Source organism: Lucilia sericata, unplaced genomic scaffold (assembly GCF_015586225.1).
Source record: "Lucilia sericata isolate MDLA Ls3-8-SP2 unplaced genomic scaffold, ASM1558622v1 Contig000000F_arrow, whole genome shotgun sequence".
NCBI classification, from domain to species: domain Eukaryota; kingdom Metazoa; phylum Arthropoda; class Insecta; order Diptera; family Calliphoridae; genus Lucilia; species Lucilia sericata.
In genome coordinates, this window is record NW_023994042.1 from 580,388 (window position 1) to 606,520 (window position 26,133).

Consider the following 26,133-nt stretch of genomic DNA (forward strand, 5'->3'; position numbering starts at 1 on the left):
GAAAGATATTAGTATATCTGACGTAGTTATGAGCTAAAAGGCCCAAATCGGAAGGTCCGATTGTATGGAGGCTAGGGCAAAACTTGAGCCGATCCTTATAAAGTTTATTGTTGGGATTTATGTTTATATAAAACTTATTTGTGTCAAATTTCATCGTGATACTAGTGTTTATAAGTGAATTTTAACCATCGAGTCATTTTCTGAAGGGGACTTAGTATGGGGGATAGAGTCAAATGATGCCCGATCATTACGAAAATCAGCAATATCATTAAAACTTATATAGAACTAAGTTTTGCCAATTTTTGGAGTGACACAAGAACATTTAACTTAATTATGTGTTCGAAAGCCCTAGTCGGGGAGTACAGTTGTATGAAGGCTATACGAAATAATGGACCGATTTTAACCATTTTGAATAGACTTCGTCCTTGGGTCAAAAAAGCACTTACCAAATTTTATCTAATTGCGACCTGTAGAGTGCGCACAAGGTTTACATGTACACATGGACGGACATACATAGCTAAATCGACTCAGGATGTGATTCTGAGCCGATTGGTATACTTTAAGGTGAGTGTAGGACAAACATTAGCACAAACGCATAATAGTCGGGAGTGGATAGTGGTGTAGGATATAAAGCGGGACTGGTTAAAGCTATGGAATAGGTACATGATAAAGGCATAGAAACCTCAAATAGTCGAATTTGCCTTTTTGAGCTTAATAGATCCACTTTCAAATTATCTATGAAGTCCTTGTATAGCGATTCTATAGAATATTAGTCTATGGTCATGATTACGCTTATAAAATTATGGTAAAATTCCCAAAAAAAAGTACAAATACTAAAAAGGAGTACATTTGCATTATGTAGTTAAAAGTACAATGACTAAAAAAAGTACGCGTGCTGCTGAAAACAGTACGTCTGGCAAGCCTATTCCTCTTAACAGAAGCGATTGTCCAAATGACGAATCGTATTGAAAATGGTTAAAATCGGTCCATTATTTTACCTAGCCCCAATACAACAGAACCTTCCTTATAGAGCTTTTAGGCTCATAATTATGTTTAATATACTCGTATCTCGACAAAAAACATCACAACTAAGTTTTGTACTAGACTTGATGACCCTGGCGAATTTTGTAATGATCGAGTGTCACTAGTCCCCATACTCATTTTCAGACCCTTCCTGAAAATGAGTGAAATGTTGCAATAAATATATATCTTATGTAAACGTAAACTCTTCCTTCAAATGAGAATCCGAGCATATTTTCCCCCAGCTCTTATATAAAGACTCTTTCAGAAAAATAGTTTTTCATCAATAAATTGCATAAATATATCGGAGGCAAAGTACAATTTAACTTAAATGCTTTATTATGAAAAATAAATCACATTTTATTCTGGTGCAATGAATTTCAATGGAATTGATATTGACAATGACATGTCGGTCCAAAAAGGAATTATGTCCAAAAAGGAATTTGTCTTATTTTTGCTGTTACAAAAAAGTAAAAAAAATAAAATCGTTTTAAGAAAATTTGATATAAAAATTCTAAGTCCGAAATCTACCTTCAGAACAAGGTTTACATGGACAGAAAATAATTCTAGGCCTATTGGTAAACTTTAAGATGACCGATGCTATAGTAGTGTAGGGTATGAAAAGGTCTAGAAAACATTAAATGAACTAAGTTCAAAAAAATTATTGTTTTTTTTATTTAATTAAAAAAATATAAACAAAATTATTGTAATCTTTAAGAAGCATTAAAATTCAATTGTAAATCATGACAACAAAATGCCAACCACCAAAGAGTCCATATCATAAACATGAATTTAACACCTGTACTGAACCGACATCTTTTGATCCACTGTTTATGGAGAATATAAATGATGTAGCGGATACATTGGTTGAGGTATGTATTTAAGTAAAAAATTATATTGTACCGATACAAATTAACAAAAACGACTTTGCAGATTATGATTGTATGTGGCATACACCGTTGCAAGGCGAAAGCATCAAAATCCACAATAATCAAAGCATTCCAATTTTACGATATCAAACGACATCGATTTGATGTAGCCCGAGAAGAAGAAGGTATTTCTAGGAATGATATGGTTTGTAATTTTCAATGCAAATGCATGATGACTCATATAGAAGCGTTGCTGGCTTATGGTATTGTTAAGAGATCGGTAAAAGCTTTTTATCATGGAACTCCAGACTACAGTATACGAAGTCCTATTACTGAAGCGGTAATTTTAAAGGAACAAGAATTTATATGGCAACATGCTGCCACAAGAACCGTTCAGTTGTTTGAACCATATGAACATATATTTTTCAATGCACATCAAAATTATGCCCAGTTAATTGTAAAAATCTACAAAGAATTACATAATCGCATAAAAAGTCGTGCTGATCCAGTTCTAATTGAAGATTATCATCCCAGAGGATGTGTTAAGAAGATAGTTATTGGTACAAAGTCCCCACCCAAATTGGATAGCGAAAAACTAAGATGTGTGGAGAAATGTTCCAAAATTGAAGAAATGAAAAAGTATATTAATCATTTGCCGGACAAATCGTTTCCATTCAAAAGTGTGACTAAATCTTGTGAATTTATATTTGGTTCTAAAGAATCTTCTGCACCACCACAACCTTTGGAAACACAAGCAGGAATAAAGAATAAACCCAAAAAATATGAAGTGAATCTGCCACGTTGTTACCAATGTAATTGTCCCAAATTGATTTGTGATTGTGACATCGAAAGAGATACAGGCATACTAGCCGTCGAATGTTCCCAAGGGCCTTACGAATGTCAGTGGGTGAGAATCGATAAGAATGACAGACCTGATCCGTGTATAGAAAAAAGAGAATTACATCAGTGTCCCATCGATTGTCCAACTTCAGAAAGTTCTAGTGAAGAAGATGAAAATCAATGGTCTGAGTGTTCTGAAGGAAATGAATCTGATGAATATCGAGAAACCGCGGAGGAACAAGAGTATGAAGAAACGGATAATGAAGAGTCTTTGGAAAGGATGATGCCTAAAAATTTACCAAAACGTAAAACCACAAATGAGTGTGAAAGAAGAGAAATTAGTAAATTACCTGCTACGAAAATTTGTTAATTGATATTTTATTTGCCCTAAAGATCTGTCAGTTAATTTACTTGTCTGTTTTTTATAGCGATAAATCTAAATTAAACACTAAGAATATTATATTCGTTATTATCAGATCTTATATACCCGCCATTAAAATATGTATATATGTGTCGCAAAGTTTTATAGTAGCCAAAATCTGTTAACTTTGAAATTATGGCACTCGTTTTAGGTTTATAAGATTCATAATCGAATATAACATTCTTATTTAACATGGACTTGGGCCAATTATGTCTGAACTGAACAGAATTAGAAAGAAATAAAAGAATAACAGTTATCACCACTTCAAAAGTAGCACTAAGTGAATTTTTTTATCTTTGGTGGAAGTGGAGTCTAATGACTTCCGAAGAAGCCTATTTCCCAATTTTATTTAAGTCAAATTAGTTGTATTCTATAATGCAACAATTTTACTTCCAAATAACTTAAAAAATAAGAACATAAAAATTACTTCTTGAGAATAAATTCGGAAGTAGTGAATTTGCAGTCAAATAAAAAGAACATCTCTGTGTTAAAATCATCACTTCTGCAGGTCTTTTTCAGTACTTCCATAGAGCAAATTATACTTCTTTTTCGCTTCTTTGGAAGTTCTTTTTTGCTGAGTTTTTAATTAAAGGTCAAAAACAAACATTTTTATTTCAAATGAAAGTACCGATACTATTATTCAAAGAATATAATATCACACAGTGGCTTGGAAACATTTATTTTTGTAAATAATTTGGTATCTCCGGAACCAATGGGGACCAGTGGGTAGCATCTCAAATTTGGTCACCTCGGTTATCAGTGGTAATTTTACAACCACTGGGTGAGCTTATTCGACGACTCACAAAAACGTCACTTCTGTTTACAACCACGCAGATTGGAGGGCCTCTGTTGATTCGGCAACAGCAGCTAGAAACGTACTCGGTAGACCGATATACGAATCCTTCAAATAATCCTTCACGGAGAACACACTGTGGCAAATCTGGTATCAACAAAGTGAACCTTGAACATCCGGACAAGGAAGGAAAATTCAATGCTATACTTGCATAAGATACCTTACATCCATCACTATTCTCATTCATTTGACACACTCATTGAGAAAAACACCCGCTACACTCAGTCTAGGTATACGAATGGGTGAGGTCCGCAGCCACTACGTATCATATACACTTCACATCAACTCATTTCTCACGATCGGCAACAGCACCGAACTTATAGACTTTACCGTGTATCAGTCTTAACCAACATTCTCTTTCCGCGAGTTTGGGCATAACTACAGCCATCACGTGAACACCCAAGGGACCTCTCCAATAACCGGGACAAGACAAGATTTAGAATTTCTAAACCACTATGCATTATTTCAGCATTCGCCGTGAAATCGCCGGACTGGAGCACACAAATTTGCCATAAATGCTATGATTTTCGGGTTCGAACAAAAAATTATAAGAAATGGGTACTTCTTCATAAAATGTATGAACTTTTATTGAAAGCTTTTAAACTCAACGTTTTTTATTAATTCATAAGTTTTATTCAAACTAAATTATTAAAGTCAAATAACTAAAAAATGCACAATCATTCAGATCTAAAATATTTAATATAAAATCAACAGATGCCACCGCTGGAATTTCTAAACAAATAAACACAAATTAATGAACTTCATCTTTGTTAATTTCATTTTTTTTTTTCATTTACTGGCAGTTTGTTTGTTATTGGTCTTGTTAATAGTCGCAGGTATTTTGTTGATATTACAGGTGAGAAAATAGTTAACATATTATTGATTATTGCAGCGGTCGAAACTTAATAGACATCACAGTATTTTAATGCAAACAAACATTAATAACACCTCTTATTCATCTTTGAACTGATGAAGAAGTTTTCTCGCCATCGACAAGTACGTAGCATATTCTTACTCAACTAAACTCCAACTATGAGTATGAGTATATTAGGGTGTATTTTTATTTTCAAAATTTCTAAGAGTTTGGGTCTGAAAACTTATGTTAGAATTTTGGATAGCTCGTAATTTGACTTGTGCTAAATTACATCTCTGGTGATATCCGTTTTCAACAGACCAGTCCATAACAGAGACTTGTATTATGATCTCTAAATTACTAAGCTTCTGAAAAATTTATTTGCCGTTATCGATATTGTCCGATTTGACTTACATTTGTGAACTTTACCTAGATCCGTAAACTTCGAAATTCCCAAAAAGGAAACAATTTACAGAAAACTCAAACTTAATAGAGAAAAAAAAAACACCTTAATCTTAATGTGGAGGCATTGGAGTTGTATAGAGGAGTTCAGTTAAGTAAGTGTGCATAACTTTCCTTCTATAGCTGTCAATACATACATCATCTAACACTTTGTACTGCGAGTCCAAATACCGTATAGTGTAAACAACAACACGTTGCTTTAACATCATCTTCATGCATCCAGCCAGACCCCATCTATAAAAAAACACAAAAATTGGTATATTTATATGGAAAAAATATAGTGTTAAAGGCAGACCAAACAAACAAATCAATAGAGAAGCTATAAAAACAAAACCCCAAAAAAAAAAAACGAATAAGAAATACAATGCTGCACGTATTCGAACATGGACCATTTATATGACTAGGAACTAATGCATGTAGTCAACTGGATGTATGTACGGACGGGAGTGATTGAGGGACAGACATATTGCTAATAGTAATAGAACTCTTTTTTTTTCATTTACATACAATACAAATTTATTGGTAGCACAGGCATCGTCTAATACACGTACGTATACAATCGCATTAAGTTGTACAAATATACTCGAATACGTTTCAGTATTAAGTAAAGTGGATTTAATGTGTTGCAAGTGCAGTATTTGAATTGTGAGCAACAATGTTTTATGAAGTTGAACTACACCATTTACAATCTTAGGGTTAAAGAAATATTTTTCGGTTTTGTATAATTTAAGGAATATTAAAATTTCTTTAAGTAATGTTTTCCTGATGAGGACTAGTTGTGATATTCAAATCATTTGGACAAATTCAACTGTTGAAACCAATGTAATGTTTCGGTTGTTCCAAATTTTGTATTCCCTTTATCAACGTCGGACGAATATTTTGGTCAGATTAGACTGATACATCACAATATCAATACCAATAACAATCGAATATATTTCTTAAAAATTACGTCTCCAACCGTTCTCGGCATCAGCTTTTGAAACACCTATTCTATAATATTTTTTGCTCTAAAGCTCTAAAGTTTCGGTTGTTCCGAATTCTATATTCCCATTATCAACGTCGAACCAATATTTTGGTCAGATTAGGCAATTACATCCCAACAATAACAATCAAGAATATTTCTCGAAAATTGGGTCCCCTATCATTCTTGGCATAAGCTTTTGAAACACCTATTCTATAGCATTTCTCGCTTTAAAGCTCTATTCTCTCTGGCACTGTTAATGGAAATGGTGTTAATACTTCATTTACTCCTGTTTATTTGAAGAACAACAAATATCGATCTGTCTGTGAATGGTGCAAGTACACATTTAAGTAGCTTAAACATCAAAGTAAAAATTACCGCTGACAACATCTATCAATTGTTAATTTTCTATTTACCAAATAGTCTTAAATGCATACAATATATACCTATATACATCCATATGTAAGTAAGTATGCATAACCGACTATGCACAGTGGTATAGGAAAAAAAAAGAGGGAAATAATTCGGTAACTTCTAAACGGTTAATCCGATTTTAATGAAATTTGGTATGCACAAAGAGGAGGTGTTGTCGAGTTTAGGTTTTGAATTTGGACCTTATAGGCCAACCAGGGGCCCGGCGGGGGGTCCTCAAATTAGGACACCTCGGCTATGTTAAATTTTTAAAACGATCCTATTTCTTCATTTGAGTTCCGATTTAAAAAAAATTTCGTATATAGAATCTCCTCATCGAGCACTATAAAAAATGTTGTCATAGCAGTAAATTATCTCTTATAGTTTAGGAGATATTCGCATTTGAAAATTAAAATTTTAAAATTTTTACCGTCCTTACTTTAGTTTTTTTTGATAATAGCAGGTCCAAATATTCCCGATTTTCGCCATTTTGTTTTATTCGCTTAACAACAAGTTTATATATCAAGCAGTGAAAGAATTATGTAAAAATCATGACTGAGTCCAAAGTTATAGGCATTTTAATTTAAAAAATTAAAAAAAGGCGATTTTTTGTCATTTTTTTGGGAAAAAAGTATCTTTTTCTTTTTAAGTTATCTAAAAAGTTTCTAAGAAGATGTATATAGAATTTATACTTTTTGGAAAGCTGACTTTACATAAAATACGATAAATGAAACAAAACCTAAAAATTTTTGATACCGAGGGGACCAGGTCCATCCAAAAAAACCCTATTTTTTATGGAAAATTAAATTTTGAGCAAAAATTCTCAAATCGCATAGTCGATATCAAATTATAGTGACCTGTTTTATATGACCCAATAAGTTCTTAATCATTTTGTAACGGGTTTCGATAACCCCGCCCCTGGTATGGATATAATAGGCAAAAAACCAAAAAATCCCATTTTTGGGATTTTGTAAAACTTTTTTGGGAATTCCGGGATTTCTAATAAGAAAATTCGAAATTTTTATTTAATTTTGGATTTTGAGTAAAAAAATCTACCTAACTGTAAAATTTCATCAAAAAATATTCATAAATAAAATTTTTATTGCAATTAGAAAAATTTGTATCTTCGCAAAAACTGAATAAAAAACATTTTTTAATTTTTTTTAAAAAAAGTATTCCGCGAATTTTTTAATTTTCAAAAATTATATACAGTTTTGAAAAATAGACAAAATTACCTTTCCATTGATATATAACATGCCTACCTAATGTTTTTTAAGTGACAAATTAATTAGGGAAAACTCAACATCTTTTAGAAAATTTACCTAGCACTATTATTTTCATCCATATATGTAACAAATTTAAGAGTTAACCTTATGGATGAAAATAATAGTGCTAGGCAAATTTTCTAAAAGATGTTGATTTTTCCCTAATTAATTTGTCACTTAAAAAACATTAGGTAGGCATGTTATATATCAATGGAAAGGTAATTTTGTCTATTTTTCAAAACTGTATATAATTTTTGAAAATTAAAAAATTCGCGGAATACTTTTTTTAAAAAAAATTAAAAAATGTTTTTTATTCAGTTTTTGCGAAGATACAAATTTTTCTTGCTTTTTTGGACGGGTTATCGAAACCCGTTACAAAATGATTAAGAACTTATTGGGTCATATAAAACAGGTCACTATAATTTGATATCGACTATGCGATTTGAGAATTTTTGCTCAAAATTTAATTTTCCATAAAAAATAGGGTTTTTTTGGATGAACCTGGTCCCCTCGGTATCAAAAATTTTTAGGTTTTGTTTCATTTATCGTATTTTATGTAAAGTCAGCTTTCCAAAAAGTATAAATTCTATATACATCTTCTTAGAAACTTTTTAGATAACTTAAAAAGAAAAAGATATTTTTTTCCCAAAAAAATGACAAAAAATCGCCTTTTTTTAATTTTTTAAATTTAAATGCCTATAACTTTGGACTCAGTCATGATTTTTACATAATTCTTTCACTGCTTGGTATATAAACTTGTTGTTAAGCAAATAAAAAAAAATGGCGAAAATCGGAAATATTTGGACCTGCTATTATCAAAAAAACTAAAGTAAGGACGGTAAAAATTTTAAAATTTTAATATTCAAATGCGAATATCTCCTAAACTATAAGAGATAATTTACTGCTACGACGACATTTTTTATAGTGCTCGATGAGGAGATTCTATATACGAAATTTTTTTTAAATCGGAACTCAAATGAAGAAATAGGATCGTTTTAAAAATTTAACATAGCCGAGGTGTCCTAATTTGATGACCCCCCGCCGGGCCCCTGGTTGGCCTATAAGGTCCAAATTCAAAACCTAAACTCGACAACACCTCCTCTTTGTGCACACCAAATTTCATTAAAATCGGATTAACCGTTTAGAAGTTACCGAATTATTTCCCTCTTTTTTTTTTCCTATACCACTGTGCTATGTTTATTTTATATAAACTTTACAGTGGGGAGAAAAAAAGTGTTAAAATAAATATATTTTCTTCAAAATGTTGGTCTTTTTATATATAAACTAGGTCAATTTTTCTAACACTGCTGCATAACATCATCAATAAAAAAATGTATGTTGGGAAAAAATAAATTTAAAATTCATTAAAATAAAGATTTGGTTTCACTGTCCTAGCCCCATAAATGATAGAAAAATTTGCATTCCTTAGTGTACACGTAGTACAATAAACACTAATAACTCTTGGCAAATGTAAAATAAACTCTCATTTCTAAATACGATTGAAATGGTAAATTGCAATGTTATTGGTATTTACGAAAAGTGTGATAAAAATGGAATGTAAACTGGCAAATGTCAACACTACTGTCAAAATATTGTCAATGATGACAGTAAACTGAAACCATGAACAAAATGTCTATCACTCTTGAATGAACTGAAAATATGTGTATCAACAAACATACATGTACGAAAAAGTTCAAAATTTGTTTTCCAGTTTTCTTTTGTGGTTAAATTTTTCTGAATAATTTATCATTGATGTTTTACGTGAACACCTGCCGTGTTAGCTTGTACATGGTTCTACCGGTCAATGTACAAACACTGAAGTACTCGAGCTTTCTAAGCTCTGAACATTGCTGCCTCGTTGCGTAACTTCCGAGATGCAAAAACTTCCGTTGACCGTTTATAACCACGCAGATGGTAGACCGAAATACGAATCCATCAAATAAACCGAGGACTTGTTCTTACTCACAGAGAACAGTCCGTGGTCCTGAATAAGGAAAGAATTATCAATAGTAGCACATGTATAACATACCCTTCATCCATCACCATTCAACCCAGCACACTTCTCATTCATTCGACACACTCATAGAGAACAACATCCAACACACTCACTCTAGGTAAATGGATAGGTAAGGTCTGTATTCCCCTACATCCACCTCCTATCATATACAATTCACCCCAACTCATTTTTCCCACATTTACTCCTCTGTGGGGTATCTGTTGTCTCGGCAATTATAGACTTTACCGTGCTTCAGTCTCTTAACCTACATTCTCATCCCTCGAATTTGGGTTTAAACCACAGACATCACGTGAACAGCAAAGGTACCTCTCCAATAACCGGAACAAGAAAAAGTAAGAAACTGTGCCCTGTGGTCTACCGGTTCCCGTGGTAGCAGATAATGTGGATCTCTGGTTCGACCTCAAATGAAATCATTCCAAGGAAATGATTTGATATGCAATCCCCGGTATTGCAATAACAATAAAACTTTCCATTTTAATTGTAAATTTTAATAATGATATCTAGGATCTTTTAGATTGTAGATGACGACCCAGCTAAAAATCTTCAAATTTTGGTAATGAGTAATCTAGATAATGTAGTTATTTAATACATTACCTGGTAATGAGTAGTCGTTATCGATAACATTATTTAATTTAATGGAATTTGTAGCCAATTATATGGAGCATCAGTCCAATTATCTAAAGCATCTATCCAATGTTTGTAGTTCGAATCATAGTTAATATTAGTATTTTTTTCGAAAACGTCGATTTATACTTTTATGTAAAAACTATTCCAAAAAGTACTATAAAATAACTTGTTGATGGAGCACTGAGTAAGCGGAAGGACTAATAAACACAAAAAATAACTGTAGAGCCAAATTTAAGCCCAGGAAAGTTGGGTAAGCCCATTTGTAACCAGTTATTTTTTGAACCTCGTCGAACAAAAATAATTAGTTATTCACCCCAAAAGTAAGTACTTCACATTGATTCAATATTACTTACCCGCTTACCGGGTAAGTAAAGTTTTTCCTGGGGATATGTACATATTTGGGCAAGCCTTTATCGGATTGCATTACCCAGATAGTCCTATATAGTTTAACTTATCGAGAGACGAAGTAAAGTTCCTAATATTTTAAGGCTTTTAGAGATAAAGACAGAAGCTATATCCACAATAGGCCTCTGACGACAAAGGATACCCGGATGAAAACAATCTATGCTTCTGTGAAAAATTACTTTTAGAAATAACATATATTTCTTAATACACTAGAAATCTTATTTTTAAAGAAAAGAAGAAAAAATGTGGTAGCGTTTTCTAAAATAAAATAAACATTTCAAATAAATATTTCACACAATTTTACAACAAATATACAAAACTGACACTAAATATATGAGACAGACAAGCAGGCATTTATAAAAAAAATAAAACTTTGCGCCTACACATTCACATTTATTCGTTTCTATCTTCTCATATTTCCAAGATTATCTATCTGCACTTTTAACAAAGTCCCTTCCTTTGCAATGGCACGCACATACGCAATTGGCATTAGGCTAAATAAGGAATAAGCCAGAGTACCAGTCAGTTGAAAACATGCTACTCCTGATACGCAACTACTTACTACTAAATGCTTATTTCATCTAAAGTCTAGATTTTTGTTCGTATTTTTTTTATAAATTGTCACTACTCAAATATTGGGGAGACTATCGAAATTTTCATACCGTTGAGGCCTAGAAAATATCAAAATGTACTGTTACCATTTGCAGTGCCTTTCAGGATAATCTGAAAAAGTGATAAATTCCTTGCTATGATACACTACACTGTCTCAGTATGTATAGTGATATTTGTGGAAAGCCCGATATGGGCCCAAGATATTTAAAAAGCTTGACAATGGCAAATGTTTATTTCCTTTCTTTTATTTTATATAGTTGTGCCCTTAACCTGTGTTTACCTTATGCACCATAAAAACCATTATACTAATCCGGACTTACTTATTTTGAGGAGATTTTTCATCCTCATATCGGCTTAGTCCAAGCCATCGATACTCGATTTGTCTTTTCTGCTTGTAACTCCGCTCTCCCCAAGTTTCTTTTTATCGGGTTTCCAATAACACAAAGCTGGTTCATAAAGTAACATACCCCGGGAGACTCACTATTCGATTCTGGCACTCTTATAGTCCGATACAATCAAATAATTAAGCTAAACAGCTGTTGGCGCTATATTAAATTCCAATCTATTATTTTATCGAGCGGGCATTTGCCTACAATGATAATGATTCTGTCTGGATTGGAATATGTACATCAGTACAAGTACGTGCATTATTTTCTATATTGGGTATATGAGATTCGTCTTGGCCCTATACAATATTATTACCTTTTGAATTTTGATTTTATGTCGCTAGTTTAAGGTAAACGCCATCAACACACCCCGAGGCGTGCGACATTGATGTACAACCACAATGGCCATTTAAAATGCCATTGAGCATGTAATCGCTCTTAAATTGCAACAATAACAGCTAAGTAATGACAACAACAACATCAGCAGCAACTGCAGCAATAACGAACGACAGCAACATGGCAATGTCGTTGATGTGTCTGGCTGTTGTATGAGCTGGAGTTGATGGTTACGCGTTCTTGTTTATTATTGTTTTTGTTGTTGCTGTTCCATTACGAATTTTGTATTACGCGTATTCACCATAAATTCAGTGACTTTATCTGTGACTTTATATCGAAACAATGGCAATGACAATGAAGCTTTACAACAATAACGATATAACAACTGCAAGTACAATAGTAATAATAATAATAACAACAACAGCAATAATAGCAGTAGCAGCAAATGACAGCAGTAAGTTTACTACAGCAATAACAACAACTTAAACCAACCTTAAAAATGATTGTTAGTCAGTTGCTCCTAAATATTCTTTCCTATTTTAGAATATTATTGTTGCTGTTATAGCATACTGCTGCAACACTTACATATTTGTCAGTCAGTGAATTCCAAATCGGTTTAATCACGAGTTTTTCTTCCATATGGAAGGACACTCACTCGTATCTACAGGTTTAAATCCATACGTGTGTATGATGCGTATACGTAAAACAAAAAACAATGACAATAAGTAAATCACCATTGACTTGACTTCACACTTTTATCAGTATCACGTCATCTGTTGGCAATTTCATTTGACACTCACATGTTCAGTTTTGCAACATGGTGTGTCGTTGTTGAGTTTACATTCTCCAGTATCCAGAACATCATGCAACATAAACATCATCAACTTTGTTCAACTCGCATTCACGAGAATAATCAACAATTCCCGTAACTTGTAGATGTTTGTGGTCACTTTTATTTTGTTGCACTTTTTATATGAGATGATGATTACACAGAATGTATGTAACTATTTAGTTGTCATTTGATATCATATTCTGGGATATTTTGGGTATAAATATGTAAATTGTCTTTTAATACATGGTATGTAAACTAGCTTAAAGGAATCAACTGGAAGTAAGCTTTTATGTATTTGTAGTTAGTAATAAGGAATTTAGAAAAACACACTTGGTCCATATCCATTGAAATTTTAGTTACTATTTAACCACTCTCTATATACCGCTTTCGATGTGAGATCGGTGGAAACCGCATTGAATGCCAACTGTATACACTAGCGGCATATACAACTATGACGGAAATCTGTCTTTTCACAAGAAAGACATAAATTTCTAAGTACATTGAACAATGTTTCCTGGCCAGGAAGATAACTGTGGCAGACAAAGTTAACTCCTTAGGTGTAATCCTTGAAAGGAAATTAATATAGAGACACCACATAGAGGATAGGATCAACAAGGCACATCAGTGCTGGAAGGTATGTAGAAGAACCATAGGCATGAAATGGGGCCTTAAACCTACTATGACACATTGGCTTAATAAAAGTGTAATTATACATATTCTTACTTACGTTTCAATAATCCGGAAGACTGCAATAACCCCCGTTGACACCAACTCCGGTTAGCGTTCAACCGGTAGATATTCTGCCAGTTAAAATAATTTGGGTATAAAAACTGTCAATTTAACCTTACGATAAAATATAACCAGACATTGAGATAATGGTGGTAAGTGTAATATCAAACTAATACGGGGAGTTCAGCATACATGCTGCTGGGGTATAAGTGGTGACATGAGCACTTCGTAAACCAAGGCTCTGGAAACTATGCTACATATTCCACTCATTATTAAAAAATATATATAAAAAACTAGACCTATTGGAAGGCTATACACAATCATCGGACGTACGCGGTTGCTTACCGGGAAACTTTGAAGAACTGCTCCCAGATAGAATGTCATGATCAAGTGGAACATTGGAGCAAATACCCGTGGAAATACATTGTTATACGGAAGGATGTAATTTAGGAGATAAGTGGGCCGGGGTTCTATATTGCCGTTTACTAAATCACAATAATAGCATCCATGCAGAAGTCCAAGCAATAACGGAATGCGTAATTGTATTAAAATAAATATGGCTCCAACAGCGCTTAATATATTTACCGACAGCCAGAATGAAATTAGGGCGATATCAGGTCATGAAGTTAAATATAAGACCGTATTGAATTGTAATGGCTCTAACTATCTTCTAAGTTTTATGAGCAACGGTACCATACGGACCATACCTCCCATATATGTAAAATACCATTCTGGAAATAATTTTGTTTAAATTCGACTCAAATAAGTCTAATATGAATCGAAATCTCTTTACCAAGGCCTATGAGCGAAGACATTCTTCCAAGCCTTAAAAGGTCGGTCAACAAATGACCTTTCCCCCATACTACTCTTTAAAGTAATTTATAATCAATTAATTGTCCGAAATGTTTAGCATTACGATAAAATTATGATAAAATAGATAAGTTTCATATGAGCAAAATCTCTCTATCAAATTTTATGATAATTGACCCTAACCCCTGTATAAGGTCCCCTTTAGAAAATGAGTTCAACTGTCATTACTGGCTAAAAAATACGAGTATTGCGATAAAATATAACATAAGTAAGCTTCTTAAGAACCAACACCTCTCTACTGACTTTTATGAGAATCGGAAAATAATTGACCCTAACCCCCATATAAAGTCCCCTTCAGAACTTGACTTTAACGCGATTAAATTCGGCTCAAAATACGAGTATCGCGATGAAATTTGACATAAGTTCCTTAAGAGCAAACACTTTTCTACTAACTTTTATGAGAATCGGCCCAAATAAAAGTTTTCTTATTTAAAAATACGAGTTCTGCGATAAAATTCGACATAAACAAGTTCTATACAAAACAAAATCTAAACGATAATCGGTCCATAATCGACCCTACAGCCCATATACATATGCATGTTCATGGTTTAAAAATTAAACAAAAATATTTTGTTTTTAACTGTCGCAAACTGTGCAATCTGTGCCCTTTTGATTTAACATTGAATTTGTCACAAATTGTATAGGATTTTACTTCTGATCATTTTAAAGTACATAAGATGCGGCACAGCCGAATTTAACAGTCTAAATTCGGAACAGATTGGTTCACAAATCTCATATATTAATAAAGATCAGCATAAATCGAATAAATTAGTAAATTATTGTAGCAAATAACAAGAGGGTCGATTCATAAAGAAATAAGTCCATATCCATATAGGGCCATCTTTCGACATTTTTTATTTTTACGTGCTATAATTTGATGATGGGTATATTTAATTCTGCGTAACTTATTATAACAATCTTACTTGTTTCTATTAAGTTACACTCGCACGACAACAATGGTAAGCAGAAAACGATTTATTTTTGATAAATTGATGATAAGTACTTTAACACTACAGGTTATTTTGACCTAATCAAGTATGTTTATAAAAAATCAATATTTACCAGAAAAAATTTAGAATTTTTAAGTTTTTTTTTTGATGCAACCGAATAATTTTAACCACTAAAGTTTTTTTCCTCTATTAAACAAATTAAGTGTAAGTGATAAGTTTAAGCCAAAACAATTTGAATTTTTAAACTTTTTCTAATTTTAATATAGTTTTTTTTTTTTTTTTGTTTTTATTTAATGCATCTGGCACTGTTGTTTAAACATATGTACATTTACATGAAATAAACATTTTGAAATTCTTAAATAGAAAGATATGGAAGTTTTTGTTTTTGCCCTTGTTGTTTGATTGTTGTTCTATTGTAAAAGTTTATTGGATTTTCGTAATACGAGATAATAAGGTATTTAGAAAGTTATTTAAAGATCATATTACAAAAGAACAAAAGAGAATAAGAAATAAATAAATGTTGGTTGCTGGTATTTAGTTATAAATATGTTTGTTTGGCTCTATGTCTTTAATAAACAATTGATTAAATAACTGTATTGTAAATATTTGTTATAATTTAGATACATCCATTAGATACCAGTCAATCTAAAAGACAAAAAAAAAGAAATATTCCATGCTCATAACAGACAGCACTCGTTAAAAATGAAACAAAAATGCTGGCTGTCTAGCTGCTAAATTAGTAATCGATATGCTCTGTACTAAATAAGTGATCATTTCATTTAACTAATTATGAAATAAAATAGCTTTATCATTCTATTGGTATTGAATTTAATGGATTTTAAAGAAGACACACTTTTAAAAATCACGCTAATTTACCGAATGAATTCAGCCTTACGATATTCTTTACACAGATGTCAAATATTAAATTACAAATTAAGACATATTTAACAGTTACAATTTGTTATGATAGTTTTTATTGTTTAATATTGGGTTATTTGAAAATTAGTTATTAAAAATTTTAGAATTTGTATTATAAGTGGTGATATTTGTTAAAATTTTGTTTTTATATAACCACTAGCTATACCCAGCGTGCTTCGCTATCCTCATCGTAATGAAATAAAATAAATATTATTGTAAATTTTCACTCAGTCCAATATACATTTATGAATATCTGCAAATATCAAAAAGTCCCCTTTTATAGATTTTCAATCAATAATGATTGATTCTAGTTTCAATATTACAAAAAACTCAAAAAATATCAGTTGGAGAACGAAAATGTAACAGAAAGTCCCTTTTTTAGATTTTAGTTGAATAAAGATGGTGCATGTTAAATTTTCAACCAGAAGTTCCTCTCATACAGATTTTTATACACTCAGGAAGCTGCGTGTCCAATTTTATGTTTTTAGGTTCAATATTATAGAAAATTCAAAAAGTACCGTTTGAAGAACGAAAAAGTACCAAAAAGTCCCCTTTTATTGGTTCTCACTTACTTCGGGCACTACATGCTTAATTTCATGTTCCTAGGTTCAATATTATAGAAAATTCAAAAATTACCTTTTAAAGAACGAAAAAGTACCAAGAACTCCCCTTTTATAGATTCTCATTAACTCCGGGGTTCACATGCTTAATATCACGTTTCTAGGATCATGTTATAGGATCATATTGTAAAAAACACAAAAAGTACCAGTTAAAAAACGAAAAGGTAATGGAATAAGTCCTCAAATTTGGGGACTTATTTCAATATGAAATAATTCCCCAATTTAATAATGAAAAAAGCTCCGGCCGCAGACCGGCTATTAAAGTAATCTTTATTAAGCGATTAAACTGAAATGTATTAAACTTTGAAGCCCCACTCGAAAGTATGAGCGACCTACTTCTTTTAGAATTGTCACTAAAACCGACTTGTTCCATAATGTGTTATTTTTAAATATGCACTTATTTCATTTTAAAACAAGTAAGAAAGTATAGTAGGGCTTGGCCGACTATATGATACCCTACACCAGTTATGAATATTAAATGTGAATTATTTTTCATAATGAAGCATTTATCTTGAATATTACCTTGATTCCGATTTATTTAAGCAATTTATTGACGAAAAACTTATTTTCTAAACGAGGCTTTATATGAGAGATAGGAGCAAATGTGGACCGATAAAATGCGCTGAATAGATTTGTATTTATATAATATTTATATAATATATATAATATTTGTCTGTGCTAAATTTCATTGCAATAATAGTACTAATAAATGAATTGCGGATATTCAAGTCACTTTCTGAAGGGGGCTTTTTTGTGGGGGCTAGGGTCAAATGAAGTTCGATAATTTCGAAATTCGGCAAGGTCATCAAGGCTTGTATAAAACTTAGTTGTGTGAGATACATTTCATCGAGATACATTTATATTATACATAATTATGAGCTCAAAAGACCTTTTCGGGGGGTTCAGTTGTATGGAGGCTAGGTGAAATAATGGACCGATTTTAACCATTTTTAATAGGCTTCGTCCTTGGGTCAAAATAAACGTGTATTCCAAATAAATCGACTCAAAAAGTGATTCTGAGTCGATCGGTATACTTTAAGGTGGGTATAGTACTAATATTTTAATGCGTTACAAACATCAGCACAAACGCATAATACCCTTCCCACTATAGTGGTGTAGGGTATAATTAGGGATTTCTTCCATATGAAAAAAATGGGGTGTTATTTCATTTTAATTTAGAAAGTTATTCCATTTCGTTGGGGCTTTTTTTTTCATTTTTAAATTGGGGAATTGTTTCATAATGAAAATGTCAAAAATATTTTTTTTAAATTTTGTACATAGATTTTGTTTTGTATAGAACTTGTTTATATCGAATTTCATGTCTACAATCGTACTTTTAAGGAAAACCCTTTCCTGAAGGGAATCTTATATAAGGGCTAGAGACAATTATTGACCAATTATTAAATTCCTAAGTATAAACTTTTTTATGTTTTCATCGCCTTAGTCGTAATTTTCTGAAGAGGACCTTATATGAGGGGTAGGGTCAATTATTGAATATCCTCATAACATTTTGTAGAATTTTGTTGATATAAAACTTGTTTACATCGAATATCATCACTGTACTCGCATTTAGTAATTAGCGTTAAAGTAATTTTCTCAAGGATGGCTTATATGGGGGTTAGGGCGAGTTACTGACATATTCCGCATGAAATTCACTAGGAAAATTTACGTTCCTATAAAAGTTTCTTATTTCGGAACTGGACCTTATATGAGGGTAGAGTCAGTTATGGTCTGATCCTGCCTGAAGTTGGTAGAGAGATTTTGACTCGTGTAAAAGTTATTTTTAAGCCAGTAATGAGTGTTAAAATAATTTTCTGAAGGGTGCCTTACATGGTAGTATAGAGGTTTTGGCTCGTAAAAAACTTACTTATGTCGAATTTCATCATACTATACTCGTACATTTAAGACAGTAATGAGAGTTAAAGACATTTTCTGAAGAAGTCCTTATATGGGGGTAGGGTCAATTATGGGCCGATTCACATACAAATTGGTAGATATATTTTGGCTCACATGAAACTTACATGTGAGTGTTAAAGTAATTTTCTAAAGGGGACCTTATATGGGGAGTAGGGTCAATTATGGGCTGATATATCTTATATGTTTCTAGGTTCAATATTTTTTTGGGGTTCTCATTTACCCTGGGCTCTACAGCTTAATTTTATGTTTCTAGGTTCAATATTATAGAAACTTATTTGTTTTTATTTTTCAAATCCCTGCTTAATACATAAATTGATCTTACCCATGAGTCAATACGACGCAACATAAAAGACATGCATTTTCATATTTTGGTTTCACTGGTTAAAACTTTTATACAATTTTTTAAAATTTCCAGTCCACGTAGAATATAAAAAAGTGCGTTAAAGAAGTATATCACTTTTTTCCGAGCTTTAAAAAATTTTCAAATGTTTCAAAGTATGTATTCGATATTTTTTCTAACAAAATAAAAAATTTGTTAATACTAAATCGGAAATTTATGATACAAACAAGTGTTATTGTTTAACCCACGATATTTATACGGTGAAAAAGCAAGGATATGGGCTGCGGTTTATTACCCTACCAATTTTAGTTCATACACTTGCAGAGTTTGCTATTAACAATCATGTAAATTTGTTTGTGAATGATTTCAGAAATTCGAATTGCCGCGAAAGGTTTTTGCACCACGTACTGATAGGGTCTAAATTTTGGTTTTAACCGTAATGTGTATACTTTATACGGTCAAAAAATTTCATCAATAAACATATTATGATCAGTGATCATCATTTGAATTTTATTCTACTTATGTGTAATAATTAAAAACAATAATAATATCAAACTAATAAATAACTATTGCTGTCTAGTATTTTACTTTACACTAAATTAACTTAATGAATTTACAGCAGCAATCCGTACAATTGAAAAGTACAAAAATAATTAAATTTAGAATTTATTTCAAGTGTCACATAAAAAGTACAAAACCACAAAATACAGTGACCAATTAGTAGTGTCCAGCCACATCAGAAGATATTGTTTATATACAAACATATACATACAACATTTGTACATCCTTAGATAGATAGATGACCGACCAACAAAGAAACAGAACACACAGATGGTCAAGATACAAGTGAGTGTGAGTGCCTGCCCGTATCTACAATACAAACGTAAATGTTTAGTAGATTCGTGTAGATATTTTCATATAGAAATGGTTTACCAAAAGGTTACCACACACAATAAGTTTTGTATGACTGCAACATATGGGATCAATATCTGCAACAACAGATACGACAGCAGCAGCAAGTGCAACAACAACGACGTAACATTTAATTGACATACAAAAGGAAAACTAAATAGTTCGATACAAAGATATACGAGCTGAAAAGGGCATTGAAGATACAAAAGAATAAACTGAAAAATTAATTAAAAACTCAATTGGTCAATATGTATCATGTCGAGTACTTTCGGTACCAATATTAAACTTCAATATTTATTGTCTGAAAGTACGAATAAATGAATATGTTTGTGGGGACGTGTATATGTATGTATGTATGTACGAATGTAAGTGATAAAGTGAATGAGGAATGGTGGTGTTCCATCATTGGCAAAGAATGTACTTGATATGAATATTTTCACACAAACAAGTGTAAATGAGCAATTGCATTCAAACACAAACAAACAAACAACAGCAGCAGCAGAAACAAAAATAATAATATTTGTTTGCTTTTTATTTGGTAACTGACCCTATTTTAAGATACGGACATTTTACCATAATAGACACAACATTCTTTTATTTTTCACAGAAAGAAGTATAAAGGAATTTATTCATTCAATTGTATAAGAGAAGAGAGATGATATTTTCCAGAATCTGGACAATTATGTAGAAGGTTTTTCAATAAGATCGGGTCGATATATATATTCACTGCATGTTTGAAATTAACATATACCCCAGTTAAATGGCAGGATGCAAGGGTAATATTTATACCCAAACCAGGAAAACCTATCTATGCGACCAGGAAAACCTATAGACCTATAAGTCTTAAGTCCTTCCTACTTAAAACCTTGGAACGGATAGTCGATAGTATGGTTAAAAGCAGTATACCAGACAAAGACCTTAAATATAAGCAGCATGCATATATAAAGGGACGATCGGTGGAAACCGCTTTAAACGAAGTTGTCCACTACATAGGTGTATCCTTTGATAGCAAACTGTATACACGGGCGATTTGCATTGACACGGGTGCTCCGTAATTGGAGCAACCACATGGCAAGGAACGATATAACTATCAGGAAAAAGGTATTTCGCGGTATACCTCAGGGTGGCATTTTGTCACCTTTACAATGGGTTACCACGATTAATAGCGTCATAAGGACCCTAACCGAGAAAGGACTTAGATCTGTCTGCTATGCAGACGAATCGGACGTGCCTGATCGCATACCAGACACAGAATATGTCGGAAACTTTGAAACGCTGATCCCAGATAATATGTCTTGGTCAAGCGAAACATTAGAGCAAATATCAAATATCTAAATTGGGGGACAAAGTGGGCCTGGGGTTCTATATTGAAGACCCATAAACAGAAATATACCACCGTTTGCCAAATCATAACACAAGCTTCCAGGCAGAAGTCCGAGCAATAACGGAATGCGTAAATTGGATTAGAATAAATATGGCGCCCACAGCGCTTAATATATTTATCGACAGCCAGAAGGCAATTAGGGCGATATTAGGTGATAGAATTAAATCTAAGACTGTATTGGATTGTATGAAATATTTAGCTTAATACTTTCCCAGAGGTAACATCATATGGGTACCAGCCCACTCGGGAGTAGTCGGCAACCAGTTTACCTGACAAATGCAAAACCATTCGACGCAACAAAACCTGAACTAAAAATATGGGTGAGAGAATACCATAAGGCCTCTTGGAATAATGAAACGGTGGGTAGAACCACGAAGATCAAATGGAGTGACCCTGATGAGAGCAAGACGAAAAATCTCCTCAAAATGAGCAAGTCTGAAGTTAGTATGATGGTACGTATTCTGAGTGGACACACAAGATTACAAGCACATCTATGCAAAATTGGACGTGCGGATTCAGACGAATGTGGAGCATGTGGAGAGGACAGTGAAACTCCGGAGCACTCTCATTGCCACTGCCAGGCATTCATCGAAGTTAGATCGAAGTATCTTGGAAGTGATGTTATTCCGGAAATAACATTCCTAGCTAACACTGATTGGAAGATTCTTAGGAATTACGTCCAGGAAACTGATTTTATGAAAACTGAAAAATAATTCATTCAGTGAGCTTTTTTTCATAAAAAGGAGCGCACAACAGGCCCGATAGTGGCCTAGGTGTATTTCTTCGGATTTGCTGTAGTATACATCCTCCTATCAACCTAACCTAACCCCTTGCAAACAATGATGGACTCCACTCCTCTGGAATCTTGCATTGAACAGCTTCTCGTGGAATTTAGATTCATGGAATTTATAGTTGTTGCGTACGCGAACGATATTTCTGTAGTGGTATCCTGTAAATATCTAGACACTAATCACAAAGAATTAAAACTGCTCTCGTAACACTCACCTGTATTCGCTCTGCCACGTAGAAACGGGGTGGGGCTAAAACTATCTGATAGTGCGAAATTGCTGTGTGTTATCCTAGATTCTAAACTATCCTGGCATCTTAACACTCAATCTAGAGTGAGCAAGGCGGCTGCGGCTTTATACTCATGTAGGAGGGCCATAGGTAAATTCTGGTTTATACACCCTATAAACACCTGATGGCTCCTGATGGTTCAGGCTGAACTATCAGTCATAAAACGGCCTGTAAATTGGTTGCGGTTCTATCGAATATATGTATATGATGAGAGCAAGCAATTTTCTGAACGGTTTAGCGGATCTATCTGAGGTAGATATTCGCAAGATAGACTAAATGGTTTGGATAGGATTCCACTTTTTTCAGGTCGAGGTGTATTAATACGCATTCTCCCTTTTCACATGTGTCCCCAGTGACGTAATATAAGGAGAGTCTGCTAACCTAACCGCCCTAACAAAATATTTACTGTTGGAGACTGGCACTCTCGTAATCTACAACATATACATCTCCAAGTTTAACAGAGATTCAGGGTTCGCTTTTAAAATTAATTTAATACTAAAACTGTTCCTTTCTGGTTGAGGTCCCAAGCCTGGGAAATAAGCGAATTGGTACTTTCAGCATTCCTGCAGCTAAATCTCTTTCCGGTGTATGTACGATATCTTTATGGGCCATTCTGACATACCAGGCAATGCAAGTAAGGAAGTTTCTCGGAGGTCTTTTAACGAGATGGTGCATCATTCGAACCTGGTGTTATTCTGTACACTGGGTCACTCTGATATACCGGATAATGCGATTGCGAATGAACTGGATAAAACTGTTTCATGCCTCAAGGAAGGCAACATAGATTTTGACTCGGTAGGACCTTTTCCTGCAGTGAAACACTTATATAAGTTTTTGGATGATTAAAAGCTGTTGAGCCATGTTTAAAAATTGTACTTTCGCAGATTTTGACTTTAGAATTTTGTTTCCGGATTAATGCCAGTGCAATCGACTTCAAAACTCTAAATTAACGGCATTTTTGGTCTCCGTTAGGTGATGTTCTTTAGGGTGATTTTTTAAAATTTCGAACAATAAAGTGCAATATTAAATATACTCTCTACGATTTCGACGATACATACTTACATTATATTAATATTTAGATTTTATCAAGGTTCAAAGTTATTATTTTAAGATCTATTCTCAAAAGAATGAAGTTTAATATCGAATCATTACTCGAATTAAGAGCAGCCGACATTCATACAATATATATCAAAATCTCGAAGTCTTTGTTTAAAATAGCTTATTCTTTTAAAGGCATACTAACATATATTCACATATTTGCAAAACAATGACCTGCCACTTTGAAGTGTATTTTCTATTCATTTGGAAACGTAATTCATTGTATTTGAGTGTCACCATGTCATAGAGAAATTAATAAAATTCCAATATTATACTACGTGTGTTAAATGAAAATTATACATCTTTTTCAGTAGTGGCCCAAATGTTTACAACATGTATTGAACATACAACCTTGTAGTTTATGCGGTGGCATTATACGAAGCATTTGAATTTAACCTGTTTCAATTAAGCTATAATTTGTAATAAAAATCGAATACAGACTAAAGTTCTATGCCTATGTATGTATGTATGTATGTGTGTATGTATGTATGTATGTATGTATGTATGTATGTATGTATGTATGTATGTATGTATGTATGTATGTATGTATGTATGTACATATGTATGTATGTATGTATGTATGTATGTATGTATGTATGTCTGTATGTATGTATGTATGTATGTATGTATGTATGTATGTATGTATGTATGTATGTATGTATGTATGTAGTATGTATGTATGTATGTATGTATGTATGTATGTATGTATGTATGTATGTATGTATGTATGTATGTATGTATGTTATGTCTGTAGTATGTATGTATGTATGTATGTATGTATGTATGTATGTATGTATGTATGTATGTATGTATGTATGTATGTATGTATGTATGTATGTATGTAGTATGTATGTATGTATGTATGTATGTATGTATGTATGTAGTAGTATGTATGTATGTATGTATGTATGTATGTATGTATGTATGTATGTATGTATGTATGTATGTATGTATTATGTATGTATGTATGTATGTATGTATGTATGTATGTATGTATGTATGTATGTATGTATGTATGTATGTATGTATGTATGTATGTATGTATGTATGTATGTATGTATGTATGTATGTATGTATGTATGTATGTATGTATGTATTAATCGTGTAAAAATTTTCTTAACACTGCAGGGTTTTTTCGACAACATATGGTTGCTGCTTTAAAAATTATTTAATATACCGCTGTTCGACATAGGAAGTTCACATTATTTCCAATTTTTATTTTGTTATATTTATATCTAAAATTTGTATAAAACTCATACATACAATTTTTTATGAAAGTATTTCAACGTGTGCCAAAATAGCGTAACAGTTATTGACATTTTTTCGATGAAAATAAACTGGAAAAAAATAATAAATATCACATTTTATTACGAGGAAATTATCTACATATACGACTAGATGTATGAATGTTATGTATTAGAATAGCAAAAAAAAAAAATTAACAAAATTTGTGGATAAATATTCGGACATACACATACATAGCGTTATATTTATGCAGCAATGAAATATATTTCAATCGATTAACTTCAGCAAAATTTAACATTGGAGAATTTATATTACAAAATGGTACAAAACTTAAACCAGTAACGTAGGTGAATTAAATAAATTTTTGATCCTTATATAACTCAAAACCATCCTGATGTATTTCTTTCCAGTTATCTCTTAGAAAGACGATTATAGTAACACTCTTACGCCAACATATATATATATGTATAAATGTGATATCAGTGTCCTGAAAGTCTCCAACAAGTGAAGTGTGTGATTCTCAGTTTGTTAAGTGTAAAGCCAATATTTTAAGCTTAACTTTAAATCATATTCAGACCATTCTCTTCTTGAAATTGCAATAAAAAGCAACAGTCTGAAACATAATATAGAAACTTTGATTTGTCTGTATTAAAAAAACCAAAACAAGACCAGAAATTGCAATAAATCTATGTGATGAAGTCATGCGTTCTTTGTAGCAAACAGACATACAATATTTATACTAGATGCAACATCAATGTCAGTGCCAGCAACCAGTTGTCAAAAATCGTCAACAAACAGAAATAGCATCGGTTGTAACATCCATCGGTAGGTGAATTTACAATAAAAATAATAATAAATAACAATAACAACAGCAAAAAGGCATTAAAATATGCAATGCAGCAT

General features: G+C 32.5%; 1 protein-coding gene across 1 annotated transcript; it reads left to right on the forward strand.

Moving 5' to 3' along the window:
• Positions 1 to 1,646: 1,646 nt before the first annotated feature.
• Positions 1,647 to 3,395, forward strand: LOC119606151. Its single transcript, XM_037959589.1, has 2 exons — positions 1,647 to 1,892; positions 1,954 to 3,395. The coding sequence occupies exons 1-2, from the start codon at positions 1,764 to 1,766 to the stop codon at positions 3,097 to 3,099; spliced, it is 1,275 nt and encodes a 424-aa protein (XP_037815517.1). The 5' UTR covers positions 1,647 to 1,763; the 3' UTR covers positions 3,100 to 3,395.
• Positions 3,396 to 26,133: the final 22,738 nt, after the last annotated feature.